The sequence below is a fragment of the Zophobas morio genome, unplaced genomic scaffold (assembly GCF_036711695.1).
Source record: "Zophobas morio isolate AGI-343-1 ecotype UQ-CSIRO unplaced genomic scaffold, CSIRO_AGI_Zmor_V1 ptg000018l, whole genome shotgun sequence".
In the NCBI taxonomy this organism is placed as follows: Eukaryota; Metazoa; Arthropoda; class Insecta; order Coleoptera; family Tenebrionidae; genus Zophobas; species Zophobas morio.
In genome coordinates, this window is record NW_026972123.1 from 5,840,468 (window position 1) to 5,855,168 (window position 14,701).

Below are 14,701 nucleotides of genomic sequence, written 5' to 3' on the forward strand. Positions count from 1 at the left end.
TTTGGCATTTCCTTACGACTTTTAACAACACGTTCACTACCTGATTTTTACTTTGATGAGTCGATTTTAAGAAAACTCACTGTCATTGATAAAATTCATCAAGGTTATTTAGCGACGTATAATATCAGCGTGAAGTGAAAATTACAACCGCTTTTACTTTTAAGAGCCCATTAATAATTTTAAAATTTTATTATTATTATGCAATGGTTATTTATTATGATTACGTTGGTGGCATGGAAAATACCACAAATCTGTCAAATGTCAATCGCCAAAGTCATCAAAGGCTTCCATTTTGTTTTTTATCCGACTCGTGAATTTACCGGGTTATTTAACCAGATTTGAAGTAAATATAAGGTATTGATTTACATTTAGCCCGTCAAAATAAAACATTTCCACCGTTTTTGCCTTTTAAAACGAGTTTATTGCTTTTTTTACCCCTCTTAAACACTTCCGTCATCCTAACCTAAAAAAGTCAGACTGGCTGCATTCATTTACACCTTTCTTCCAGATAAACAATGTCAGCGTCCCAGTTTTTCAACAGAATTGGTCAGTTCGGCCTGGGGGTCGCCCTCGTCGGCGGCGTCGTAAATTCGGCCTTATACAACGGTAAGAGACTCCTCTAAATTTAACAATCCTTCAAAACCAACTATTTTAGTTGATGGGGGCCACCGCGCCGTCATTTTCGACCGCTTCACCGGGATAAAAAAGGACGTCGTCGGTGAAGGCACCCACTTCTTCATCCCCTGGGTGCAGCGCCCCGTCATCTTCGACGTGCGCTCGCGCCCCCGCAACGTCCCCGTCATGACCGGAAGCAAGGACCTCCAGAACGTCAACATCACCCTCCGTATCCTCTTCCGCCCCATCCCCGACCAGCTACCCCGCATTTACACCATCCTAGGCCAAGACTACGAAGAACGCGTTCTGCCCTCAATCACCACCGAAGTGCTCAAAGCCGTAGTCGCCCAGTTCGACGCCGGAGAACTCATCACCCAGAGGGACCTCGTCTCGCAGAAGGTCAGCGACGACCTCACGGAAAGAGCCTCCCAGTTCGGCGTCATCCTGGACGACATCTCCATCACGCATCTCACGTTCGGTCGCGAGTTCACGCTGGCCGTGGAGCTGAAGCAGGTGGCGCAGCAGGAGGCGGAGAAGGCGAGGTTCCTGGTGGAGAAGGCCGAGCAGAATAAGAAGGCTGCGGTGATTACGGCCGAAGGAGACGCTCAGGCGGCGAATTTGCTGGCGAAGGCGTTCGGGCAGGCTGGCGAGGGGCTGGTGGAGCTGAGGAGGATCGAGGCAGCCGAGGATATAGCGTATCAGTTGTCGAGGTCGAGGCAGGTTTCGTATTTGCCGGGTGGACAGAATCTTCTGCTGAATGTGCCTACTCCACCTAATCCGGCTCAGTAAAGAGGAGGGAGATGTCTGATGAGGAAAAAGGGTGCCTGTTTGAGGAGTCGGGTGTTTTCGGTGACTCTGGACTTTTTGGGGCACCGTGTAGAGGTTATGTACTAAATTTTTGTTCCAGTTGTGCTTAAGTGTAAGGACGGTACTGTTATTGTTAATACATTTTATAAAGTAAGGCTGGTAGTTTTTTTTTTGAAGGTGGGGAAAAGTTTGACTAGTTGACGCAAGGTGGCGGGATAAAAAGGCGGGGTTCTCGGGAGATTTGAAATGGGTGAAGGTTTTTAGTCCAAAGCTATGGAGATTTAGTTGGTTTTCCTATTATTATAATCTTTAAAAAATCCAGTAACTTGGGGTAACTTGTTACTCTATCTCTACAAGTTAAGGTGCAAATACAAGTGTAGGGTAAATGATGTTATTTTATAAAATGTCGAAATATAAATAAAAAGAAAATATATAATTATAAAAATATAAATTGAATAACGAGCAAAAATAAGAAGGCTTGTCATATAAAAAGATATTCATATTATCCGTTCACGACCTTTATATAGTTATATATAGAAAATTGGTGCATGTTTATATATATTTCAAATGACGATTCTGGAAAAACCATTGGAGTTATCGAAGAAATGAAAGCGGATATGATTTCTGCGGCCCTAAATCTACAAGAAAATGTATTTAGTGAAATTTCGAAAATTTTGTTGAAAATTGGTCGAAAATTGGTGGTATTCTTGCATATTTTTATATATTTCAAAGGACGATTCTGGAAAAACCATTGGAGTTATCGAAGAAATGAAAGCGGATATGACTTCTGCGGCCCTAAATCTACAAGAAAATGTATTTAGTGAAATTTCGAAAATTTTGTTGAATATTGGTCGAAAATTGGTGGTATTTTGCATATTTTTCTTTATTTCAAAGGACGATTCTGGAAAAACCATTGGAGTTATCGAAGAAATGAAAACGGATATGACTTCTGCGGCCCGAAATCTACAAGAAAATGTATTAAGTGAAATTTCGAAAATTTTGTTGAAAATTGGTGGTATTTTGCATATTTTTATATATTTTAAATGACGATTCTGGAAAAACCATTGGATTTATCGAAGCAATGAAAACGGATATGACTTCTGCGGCCCTAAATCTACAAGAAAATGTATTTAGTGAAATTTCGAAAATTTTGTTGAATATTGGTCGAAAATTGTTGGTATTTTGCATATTTTTCTTTATTTCAAAGGACGATTCTGGAAAAACCATTGGAGTTATCGAAGAAATGAAAACGGATATGACTTCTGCGGCCCGAAATCTACAAGAAAATGTATTTAGTGAAATTTCGAAAATTTTGTTGAAAATTGGTTGAAAATTGGTGGTATTTTGCATATTTTTATATATTTCAAAGGACGATTCTGAAAAAACCATTGGAGTTATCGAAGAAATGAAAGCGGATATGACTTCTGCGGACCTAAATATACAAGAAAATGTATTTTTTGAAATTTCGAAAATTTCGTTGAAAATTGGTCGAAAATTGGTGGGATTTTGCATATTTTCATATATTTAAAAGGACGATTCTGGAAAAACCTTTGGAGTTATCGAAGAAATGAAAGCGGATATGACTTCTGCGGCCCTAAATCTACAAGAAAATGCATTTAGTGAAATTTGGAAAATTTTGTTGAAAATTGATCGAAAATTGATGCATATTTTTATATCTTTCAAAAGACGATTCTGGAAAAACCTTTGAGGTTATCGAAAAGATGAAAGCGGATATGACTTCTGCAGCCCTAAATCTACAAGAAAATGTATTTAGTAAAATCTCGAAAATTTTGTTGAAAATTGGTCGAAAATTGGAGGTATTTTGCATATTTTTATATATTTCAATGGACGATTTTGGAAAAACCATTGGATTTATCGAAGCAATGAAAGCGGATATGACTTCTGCGGCCCTAAATCTACAAGAAAATGTATTTAGTGAAATTTCGAAAATTTTGTTGAAAATTGGTCGAAAATTGGTGGTATTTTGCATATTTTTATATATTTCGAAGGACGATTCTGGAAAAACCATTGGAGTTATCGAAGAAATGAAATCGGATATGACTTCTGCGGCCCTAAATCTACAAGAAAATGTATTTAGTAAAATTTCGAAAATTTTGTTGAATATTGGTCGAAAATTTTATATATTTTTATATATTTCGAAGGACGATTCTGGAAAAACCATTGGATTTATCGAAGCAATGAAAAGGGATATGACTTCTGCGGCCCCAAATCTGCAAGAAAATGTATTTAGTGAAATTTCGTAAATTTTGTTGAATATTGGTCGAAAATTGGTGGTATTTTGCATATTCTTATATATTTCAAAGGACGATTCTGGAAAAACCTTTGGTGTTATCGAAGAAATGAAAGCGGATATGACTTCTGCGGCCCTAAATCTACAAGAAAATGTATTTAGTGAAGTTTCGAAAATTTTGTTGAAAATTGGTCGAAAATTGGTGGTATTTTGCATATTTTTATATATTTGAGAGGACGATTTTGGAAAAACCACTGAATTTATCGATGTAATGAAAGCGAATATGACTTCTGCGGCCCTAAATCTACAAGAAAATCTATTTAGTGAAATTTCGAAAATTTCGTTGAAAAGTGGTCGAAAATTGGTGGTATTTTGCATATTTTTATATATTTAAAAGGACGATTCTGGAAAAACCATTGGATTTATCGAAGCAATGAAGGCGGATATGACTTCTGCGGCCCTAAATCTACAAGAAAATCTATTTAGTGAAGTTTCGAAAATTTTGTTGAAAATTGGTCGAAAATTGGTGGTATTCTTGCATATTTTTATATATTTCGAAGGACGATTCTGGAAAAACCATTGGAGTTATCGAAGAAATGAAATCGGATATGACTTCTGCGGCCCTAAATCTACAAGAAAATGTATTTAGTAAAATTTCGAAAATTTTGTTGAATATTGGTCGAAAATTTTATATATTTTTATATATTTCGAAGGACGATTCTGGAAAAACCATTGGAGGTACCGAAGAAATGAAAGCGGAAATCACTTCAGCGGCTCGAAATATACAAGAAAATGTATTTTTTGAAATTTCAAAAATTTTGTTGAAAATTGGTCGAAAATTGTTAGTATTTTGCATAGTTTTATATATTTCAAAGGACGATTCTGGAAAAACCATTGGATTTATCGAAGCAATGAAAAGGGATATGACTTCTGCGGCCCCAAATCTGCAAGAAAATGTATTTAGTGAAATTTCGTAAATTTTGTTGAATATTGGTCGAAAATTGGTGGTATTTTGCATATTCTTATATATTTCAAAGGACGATTCTGGAAAAACCTTTGGTGTTATCGAAGAAATGAAAGCGGATATGACTTCTGCGGCCCTAAATCTACAAGAAAATGTATTTAGTGAAGTTTCGAAAATTTTGTTGAAAATTGGTCGAAAATTGGTGGTATTTTGCATATTTTTATATATTTCAGAGGACGATTCTGGAAAAACCACTGAATTTATCGATGTAATGAAAGCGAATATGACTTCTGCGGCCCTAAATCTACAAGAAAATCTATTTAGTGAAATTTCGAAAATTTCGTTGAAAAGTGGTCGAAAATTGGTGGTATTTTGCATATTTTTATATATTTAAAAGGACGATTCTGGAAAAACCATTGGATTTATCGAAGCAATGAAGGCGGATATGACTTCTGCGGCCCTAAATCTACAAGAAAATCTATTTAGTGAAATTTCGAAAACTTCGTTGAAAATTGGTCGAAAATGGGTGGTATTTTGCATATTTTTATATATTTAAAAGGACGATTCTGGAAAAACCATTGGATTTATCGAAGCAATGAAAGCGGATATGACTTCTCGCGGCCCTAAATCTACAAGAAAATCTATTTAGTGAAATTTCGAAAATTTCGTTGAAAATTGGTCGAAAATGGGTGGTATTTTGCATATTTTTATATATTTCAAAGGACGATTGTGGAAACACCATCGGAGTTATCGAAGAAATGAAAGCGGATATGACTTCTGCGGCCCTAAATCTGCAAGAAAATGTATTTAGTAAAATTTCGAAAATTTCTTTGAAAATTGGTCGAAAATGGGTGGTATTTTGCAAATTTTTATATATTTCAAAGGACGATTCTGGAAAAACCATTGGAGTTACCGAAGAAATGAAAGCGGATATGACTTCTGCTGCCCTAAATCTACAAGAATATGTATTTAGTGAAATTTCGAAAATTTTGTTGAAAATTGGTCGAAAATTGGTGGTATTTTGCATATTTTTACATATTTCAAAAGACGATTCTGGAAAAACCATTGGATTTATCGAAGAAATGATAGCGGATATGACTTCTGGGGCCCTAAATCAACAAGATAATGTATTTAGTGAAATTTCGAAAATTTTGTTGAAAATTGGTCGAAAATTGGTGGTATTTTGCCGTTTCTTTTAATATATGTATTGCTCTTCGAAAATTTACCATTTTGCCCATGTTTTAAGTTTTTTGTTGCAGACCGAGGATTACGAATATTAAGAAAGAAAGAGAGACCATAAGATAAGCCCCGCCCACCCACCCCGCCTCGATTGTGGCGATTTTTTTAATCGTCGTGAGCCGGAGGGCGGAGCTTAATTGCAAAGTCAGTATTTCCCTACAAAATTTTACCATTTGAAACTTGTTTTCAGTTTCTTGTTATGAAAGAAAATTACGTCTACTAAAAAAAAGGCAAAATATAAGAAAAATAGTAAAAAGAATCATCACAGTTGAGATAGGGCGGGTGGCCAGGGCCTGCATTTTGTCTTGTTTTTCTTACCGTACGTAGATTTTTTTTCACAACCAAAGACTTAAAACTTTATCAAATTGGTAGTTTTTTAAGCAAATATAGATTTTGCTTTTACGCTCCGCCCCTCGATCTGACAAGGAATGAAAAATTAATCCGAATTGAGACGAGGACGGGTGGGCGGGGCTTATATTTTGCCTTTTTTAGAATATATTTCTCTACGAAAATTCATCATTTTGACCATGCTTTAAGCTTCTTGTTGTAGACAGAAGATTACGAATATTAAGAAAGGAACAAAAGTCAAAAGAGATCACCACCCACCCACCCCACCTCGATTGTGATGATTTTTCTTATTTATCGTGAGCCAGGGGGCGGAGCTTAATTGCAAAATCAGTATCTCCTTACAAAATTTTACCATTGTAAACTTGTTTTCAGTTTCTTGTTATGAAAAGAAAATTACGTGTACTAAAAAAAGGCAAAATATAAGCTCCGCCCATGCACAAAAAAATCATCACAGTGGACATAGGGCAGGTGGGAGGGGTTTGCATTTCGTTGAAAATTGGTCGAAAATTGGTGGTATTTTGTATATTTATGTACATTTCAAAGGACGATTCTGGGAAAACCATTGGAGTTAGTGAAAAAAGGAAAGCAGATATGACTTCTGCGGCCCTAAATCTACAAGAAAATATATTTACTTAGTGAAATTTCAAAATTTGGTTGAAAAGTGGTCGAAAATTGGTGGTATTTTGCATCTTTTTATATATTTCAAAGGACGATTCTGGAAAAACCATTGTAGTTATAGAAGAAATGAAAACGGAAATGACTTTTTTTTTAAAACCGAAAAATCGAAAAATGGAGAGGTCAAGATACCAAAAAATCGAAAAGAAAAAAATTGAAAATTCAATCGAGGATTCTGAAAAATCGAGTAATCAAAAAACAAGAAAGTGAGAAGCCTAAAAGCTAAATAGAAAAATTGAAAAACGAAAATTGGAAAAATCAAAAGATCGAATATCGAAAAATCAAAAACTTGAAAAATTAAAAGCTGAAAACCGAAAGAAAACTCCAGAAATCAAAAAATCCAAAAGTAAAAAATAGAAAAATCAAAAAACTGAAGAGTGTAAACATTGAGAAGTCGAATTTCGAAAATCCAAAAATTCGAAAATTGGAAATCAAGGAATCGAAAAACCGAAAAATAGGAAAATCAGGAAGTCGAAAAATTTAGATATCGAAACATCGGGTGTTTAAAAAATTGAAAAATCGAAAAGCCGACAATTGGAAATATCGAAAAATCGAAAACCGAAAAATTGAAATATCGAAATCTCTAAAATTCCTTGCATGTTTTCAGAACATTTGGTTTTGCAATTTCAAAGTTGTAAAAATGGGAGTTGTGATATTCAGGAAAACTATAACTATAGCAAGTAGGTATTAAGGGAAGATAAACACAAGTGGAATTGATGTAACGGTAGAGTGAGTAAGAATGAAGGTGCTGAAAGAAGAGGAAAAAGAAAGAACCGTTATTTCTTTGTTGGTGATAACAGCAGACTCAAATTATCCTGCTTTCTGATTTTCAGTCAACGAATTACGTATTAATTACTACCTGGGAAGATACGATTCCTAAATTCTACTTTTAACGCAAAGTAAAAAAAAATAAATAGTAATTTACGACAACTGGAAAAGCAACTTCTCAGCTTCGCGCCGCCCTTGAATTCGTTCTGCACAATTTTACTAAAAAACAAAACATATCCGCGTACTTAAATTAAAAACACCAACATAGGAAAAATTCTCTTAATCTAAATGAAAATTAGCCTCAACCCATAAAAAACGCCTTGCGGTTTACCTACACTTCATTATTATCATTATATAACCAACCCAGAAAAAACCCAAATTGCAAGTAGCACGTTTTCCACGTGAACGTCGTCGGCCATTCATTATATCAGCTCATTCTGTGCTATTTTCTCACATACGTGTACTATAATTTTCCATTTCCGTAGCCGCAGCCTCTAATTTTCCACCCACCTCTCAAATATTCCGAAAAGCATCTCGTATCGGAAATTGCCAACCCACCATGTGTCCGCCGCCCCCCGCGCCCTCGCGCAATTTGGGCCCCGGACGCCAACAAATAAATCATTCCTGATTAATTGACGCGTTTGACTTTAGTTTTAACGCATGCATACCAGCGTGTAATAAATAACGTTAGAAGGAAGGTGTCGATGGACCTGACTTTGATGAAGGCGGCTGCTTTGCCGCCGCGCGGCGGGACGCGGACGTCCCGGGGTTGTTGTAATTAAAAATAGTGTCGCATCACGCCGATACCCATCAACAAAACTACTTTTGTCTTAGGTTCTCATTAAAAGTCATGGTGTTATGCAAGGAGAGGTCATTTGTTATCGCCGGATTGACTGGCGCAGGTGTGGGGAACGATGAGGTTTGGGGAGGCGAAGGAGGAGGTTTTACGGGAATGTTATCGATTTTGTTATGATCATAGAAAAACTTGTCGCAAGTAATACATAAATAAAGCACTTTGTTATCCAACGAGCAATAGTGCCTATAGTGAAAACACAAAGTAGTAGACACAATGTAGATAAGTATATATATGTAGTTGAGACAAAATACAGAAAACTCAAGAAAAAATTGGTCTGAAGTCTGAAGTTATTTACCTCGTGCTGAAATATAGTCCAATAAATAATACTGTTTCTCTGAAAAATTATAAAATTTGATTTTGTCGTGATGACCTCTATGGAGTAAAAACAATATAGACAGTGTAATAGAAAAAATTGGTCTAAAGAGTTTAGACAGTACTTCCCTCGCTGTCGGAAACTTGACGACTGCATGCCTATTGTGTTTTTTTTTTCTCATTACATTTTGTAGTGGGAATTTAAAAAAAAATTGTGATGACGTCATCAACATTTTTGCAAGGACACGTATATCAGTTGGGATAGATGTAGTGTAATACTAAGAATAAAATTATTGTATTCCCAAATTTTCGGGAAAATGAATTGGGTCGTTTTGAATATTGATTTGTTATAATCAATAAAATAACGAAACAATTTACTCACGTATACGGCGCCGGTGTGTAATATCTAGAGAGCGGATTTCTGTCGGGCTAGGCAAGGCCAAACTCGGTACGGCTCGTACGGGATGCGAATTCATTGCGGTTGCGGATTGCACTTCGTTTATTTGAGATTAGAATAACGCTGTTTCGTTGCACTCTGCTGTTAATTCCCGTTCTCATTTACTTAGCCGTTTGATTAATAAATCGTTAATTATATTTATGGAATTAGTACCGATTAAATTCAGTGATTATCTATCACCCGGCGATCCAGCGCGTCCCCACCTATAATCGTGACGTAGCCCGACAGAAATCCGCTGTCTAGTAATATGAGGGGCAACTGAAAATCGTTTATGTATAAACATTCTTAATTTAAGATGACAAGCGTAACAGCATACGTGAGAGTCAAACAGAGAAACTGTAAACAAACGACCAACATTGGGTTTCATTTTAATTCTTGACGGTGAAATTCACAATTGGTTGATTATAAACATGTCTATTCCACATTCGCGAAACCAAGTGAGCGCATAAAACAAATGCAGGTCTGTAATGTTAAAGTCGATGTAAATAAGCGTGCTACCCTTATGTTTCAACCGAGTTTTTCCTTTAACAAATTTTGTGTCTACCAAATTGGGTTGGTTGGGGTGTAATACTAATAATAAGTGTTGCCTTTAATTTAATCAATAAAATAAATTGACTTCATTAATTTTTTTGAACCACCTCTTAAGAAAATCTAAAAAATATGAATGGAATGATAAATCACAAGTACAAACTCATCATATTTTTTGCATTTTAGATAGGATTTATTCAGCAAAATTTAAGGGTGACGTCATCAATTTTTTTAGAAGGGATGAACAAATACATTTTGAACAAAAGTTTACCATGCTTATAATAACTTTAAAATATTCCCAAGATTTCAAAGCATTCGGTTTTGTAGTTTCTGAGTAAATCAGTAAAATAAATTTACGCTTTCATTATTTTTTTTGAATCACCCTGTATATGCAAATCCAAAAAATATGAATGGAGTGATAGATCACAAGTACAGACTGATCATATTTTGTACATTTTAGATATGATTTATTCGGCAAACTTTCGAGCTGACGTCATCAAGTTTTTGGAGGGGATAAGCAAATATATTTTGACTAAACATTTATTATGCTCTTTATGACCTTAAAACATCTGCAAGATTTCAGAGCCTTCGGTTTTGTAGTTCCTGATTAAATCAATAAAATATATTTACGCATTCATTAATTTTTTTGAGTCACCCTGTATATGCAAATCCAAAAAATATGAATGGAGTGATAAATTACAAGTACAGACTCATCATATTTTTACAGTTTAGATAGGATTTATTCGGCAAACTTTCGAGCTGACGTCATCAATTTTTTGGAGGGGATAAGCAAATATATTTTGACTAAACATTTATTATGCTCTATATAACCTTAAAACATCTGCAAGATTTCAAAGCATTCGGTTTTGTAGTTTCTGCGTAAATCAGTAAAATAAATTTACGCTTTCATTAATTTTTTTGAATCACCCTGTATATGCAAATCCAAAAAATATGAATGGAGTGATAGATCACAAGTACAGACTGATCATATTTTGTACATTTTAGATATGATTTATTCGGCAAACTTTCGAGCTGACGTCATAAAGTTTTTGGAGGGGATAAGCAAATATATTTTGACTAAACATTTATTATGCTCTTTATGACCTTAAAACATCTGCAAGATTTCAGAGCATTCGGTTTTGTAGTTCCTGATTAAATCAATAAAATATATTTACGCATTCATTAATTTTTTTGAGTCACCCTGTATATGCAAATCCAAAAATTATGAATGGAGTGATAAATTACAAGTACAGACTCATCATATTTTTACAGTTTAGATAGGATTTATTCGGCAAACTTTCGAGCTGACGTCATCAAATTTTTGGAGGGGATAAGCAAATATATTTTGACTAAACATTTATTATTATTATTATTATTATTATTATTTGAAATTGGACAACAGGTACATGACCCAATTACAGTCCAATTATTAATGAAACTGATATTACCGGCAGCTAATATAGCACAGCTATCATACTGTGGTGCCCTAAAGGTATATTAGTCAGCTAGCAGGTAAATATTAAAACTGTTAAAACAGTTCAAAGGTATCACAAAACTGGTGGTAGTTGTTGCACATTTCGCTAATGGGAGAGTATTTCAGTACATTAAGACGAGGAGTGGGTAGGTAAAACAAGTTTGGATGACGTAATGTTAATAGCGGTGAGTGGAAATTAATCTGACCGAGTAAAGGAGGGCAATCAATATTTGAATTAATAAGTTTTTTCAAAAAATTTAGCGAGGCTTTGATGCGCCTAGATTGCAAATCCTGAAACCCAAACCTCTCAAGCAGTAAGTTTTGAGGGTAACCCCTAGGAGGATAAACTCCATCCAGTCTGAAAACCAGGAATTTCAAAAAACGCCTCTGAATTTTTTCAAAGATATCAATGTGAATATTCGCCGACGGAGCCCATACAACACTACCATACTCTAGCTTTGATCTTACAAAAGCAAAAAATAGAGATATAAATGTACTTATGTCTTTAAAATCTTTGCAGGATCTAATGATGAATCCTAAGTTCTTGAGAGATTCATTAACAACGGCATCATAATGCAACGAAAATGTAAGTTTGGGATCAAACATAATGCCCAAATCTTTGAAGTAATGAACGCGTTTTAAGACTGTACTGCTGATGGTATAGTTATTGGTTATAACAAAGTTTTTGTTTGAGAAGGTCATTACATGGCATTTATCCAAATTAATGGGAAGGTTATTACAAGCACTCCAGTTATAGAATTCATTGATATCTTTTTGAAGTAAATAGCAGTCATAGTTGGAAGATACGCGCCTAAACATTTTTAGATCATCAGCAAGCAATAATACTTCGGAACCGATTCTTTTTACTACATCATTAATGAAGATGGCAAAAAACAATGGTCCTAAAACAGAACCTTGTGGAACGCCAGATAAGACAGGAACTTTGTCAGAAACATGACCAAGGTACTTAACACATTGCATTCTTCCCGTTAAATACGATTTAATCAGCTTCACTAAGCTATCAGAAAATCCAAAATTGCGTAGCTTAATTAATAAGATAGAATGATCAATCCTGTCAAACGCCTTTGAAAAGTCAGTATACACCACATCCAGTTGCTGTTTAAATTCAAACGACTCAGATACATATTGGGTGAAACAAACTAAGTTGGTAATAGACGACCTTCCTTTGATAAACCCATGTTGTGAATTACTTAAGCAGTTGCGTACATGAAAGAATAAGAAGTTATGAAGAAAAATTTCAAAAACTTTTGAAAAATTAGATATGAGTGAGATGGGACGATAGTTAACAATTTCATCACGTTTACCCTTTTTAAAAACAGGAGTAATAATAGAATATTTCCACATATCAGGAAATGATAAAGTTTTAATTATTAAGTTAAATATAATAGATAACGGATAAGCAAAAACGGCCGCACAATCATTAAGTAAAAAACCAGGAATATTATCATAACCAGAAGTTAAGTTAGGCTTAATTTTTTTCAACGCCGCATAAGTATCTGACTCATTTACAAAGGCTAGATGAATATTAGTATTCACGGACCCATCAACAAACTTATTCGAATTGACATTGGCAGCGCTAGTGAACCCTGAACTAAAGTGGTCAACAAAAGCATTAAGGATATCTTTTGGATTATCAATTAATCGATTTAAGTAATTCATCTGCAAAGGTATTCCAGATTGTTTCTTTAAGTTGCTAATGTGACTCCAAAATTTATTAGGATTTTCTTTAATATCAGTTTCCAGATTCTCAAGATATCTGCGATGTGCCAACTTGATGTCATTCTTTAATGAAGAGCGAATAGTCTTAAAATTGCGAATGTTATATTCAGATCTGTTGGTTCTAGACAAACGCCATAATTTGGACTTCAATTTAAGTTTCTTTCTAATGTCATAGGAGAACCAAGGTGGATACGAGCTTAAACGAGAGGAACGAGACTTGGGAACATGTACATCCAAAATGTTGTTTAATTTACTATAAAAACAGGAACATGCTAAGTTAACATCAGTGATGCTTTTAAGAAAGGACCAGTCAATGCATAATAGATGCTCATACAACCCAGTAACATCCGCTCTGCGAAAATTCCAACGCTGCAAGGAGGGATGACCGTTAATGGTTTTAGCTTTAGATTCACGATTTTTAAAAGAAGCTAACAACGTTGGGTGATGTGAATCCTCTTCCAGAAGAGGATCTTCACAAGAGCTAATAAAACAATGAAAGTTAGACAAAACCAGATCAAGATATCTCCCAGACTTATTAGCGATATTATTATATTGATTAAGTTCAAAAAAGTTCAAAAAAGACATCAACGAAGATAATTTACTATTGCCAGATTTATCACACAAAGAATCTTTGTCATAATCAGGAAGATTGAAATCACCAATAATTATTACACGTTGGTTGAATAGTTCTTCTAGATTACCCAGTAAATTGAACAATAGTATGTATTCATCAACCGTAGATTTAGGTGGAATATAAACAATGAAGATATAGAAACTGAAATAGCCAACACTACATTTAGCCCCAAGAATGTCTGTGAAAATAAGCATGTCAAACCCTTTAGACGCCAGGTCAGTTGGATAGTTGAAAATTGCAACTTGGACGCAAGAAGAACTCCTCCTCCTCTAGTTACATTAGTTTTATCAAAATTTCTGTCTGATCTGAGGACTATATAATTGTTAGGGCAAAATTCAGAGTTAAGCACAGAACTAGAAAGCCAAGTTTCTGTAAGGCAGATAAAATCAAAATCGCAACACAATAAAGATTGATAAAGTTCATTAAATTTAGAGTTAATACCACGAGTATTTTGATAATAAAGTGTGATAAATGCATCTTCAACAGTTTTAACTATAGAAGGAGAGACAACAACAACAGAATTGTCGATTGATATGTCGCTACTAGACTGCAATGATGATAAATTTAGGGAGTGGAATGAATCTGCAAGGAATAATTGCTATGAAGATAAGCCAAAAACATCACGTTTTATTTTGTTAATAGCAGCACTATATGAATGGCAGTTATCTCGGTCCCAAGCAGCATGATCATCATTTATTTGATCGTGATTACCAGACGACTTCATGTTGGTACAATTTATACAACGCAGCTTCTCGGCTTGACACTCTTTAACACTATGGTTCCCAGCACAGCGAGGACAGATAACATTACTTTTGCAAGAGCTGGATGAATGGTTAAAACCATTACAAGTGAAACACCGGAAAATATCAATACCACAAAAGATATAACATCTGTCTAAACCTATTAGGCAGTGCCCTATGCTAATGGCTTTTTTATAGGAGGCGATGTCTACTTCAACAATTACTTGAAAACGGTCAGACTTATTTTTCACAGGCAAAAATTTAATCAACTTGTATACATTCTCTTCATCGTT

The 14,701-nt window shown here is 34.9% G+C and overlaps 1 protein-coding gene across 1 annotated transcript; it reads left to right on the forward strand.

Moving 5' to 3' along the window:
* Positions 1 to 248: 248 nt before the first annotated feature.
* Positions 249 to 1,577, forward strand: LOC135131080 (prohibitin 1). Its single transcript, XM_064058609.1, has 3 exons — positions 249 to 354; positions 509 to 606; positions 656 to 1,577. Exons 2-3 carry the CDS (start codon positions 516 to 518, stop codon positions 1,402 to 1,404), a joined length of 840 nt encoding a protein of 279 aa, XP_063914679.1. The 5' UTR covers positions 249 to 354; positions 509 to 515; the 3' UTR covers positions 1,405 to 1,577.
* Positions 1,578 to 14,701: the final 13,124 nt, after the last annotated feature.

Bases quoted from the DNA above. Each gene is read 5' to 3' on its own strand.
- LOC135131080 (XM_064058609.1), top strand. From the start codon at position 516: ATGTCAGCGTCCCAGTTTTTCAACAGAATTGGTCAGTTCGGCCTGGGG. The intron at 607-655 runs GTAAGAGACTCC...CAACTATTTTAG, and splicing joins AAATTCGGCCTTATACAACG to TTGATGGGGGCCACCGCGCC.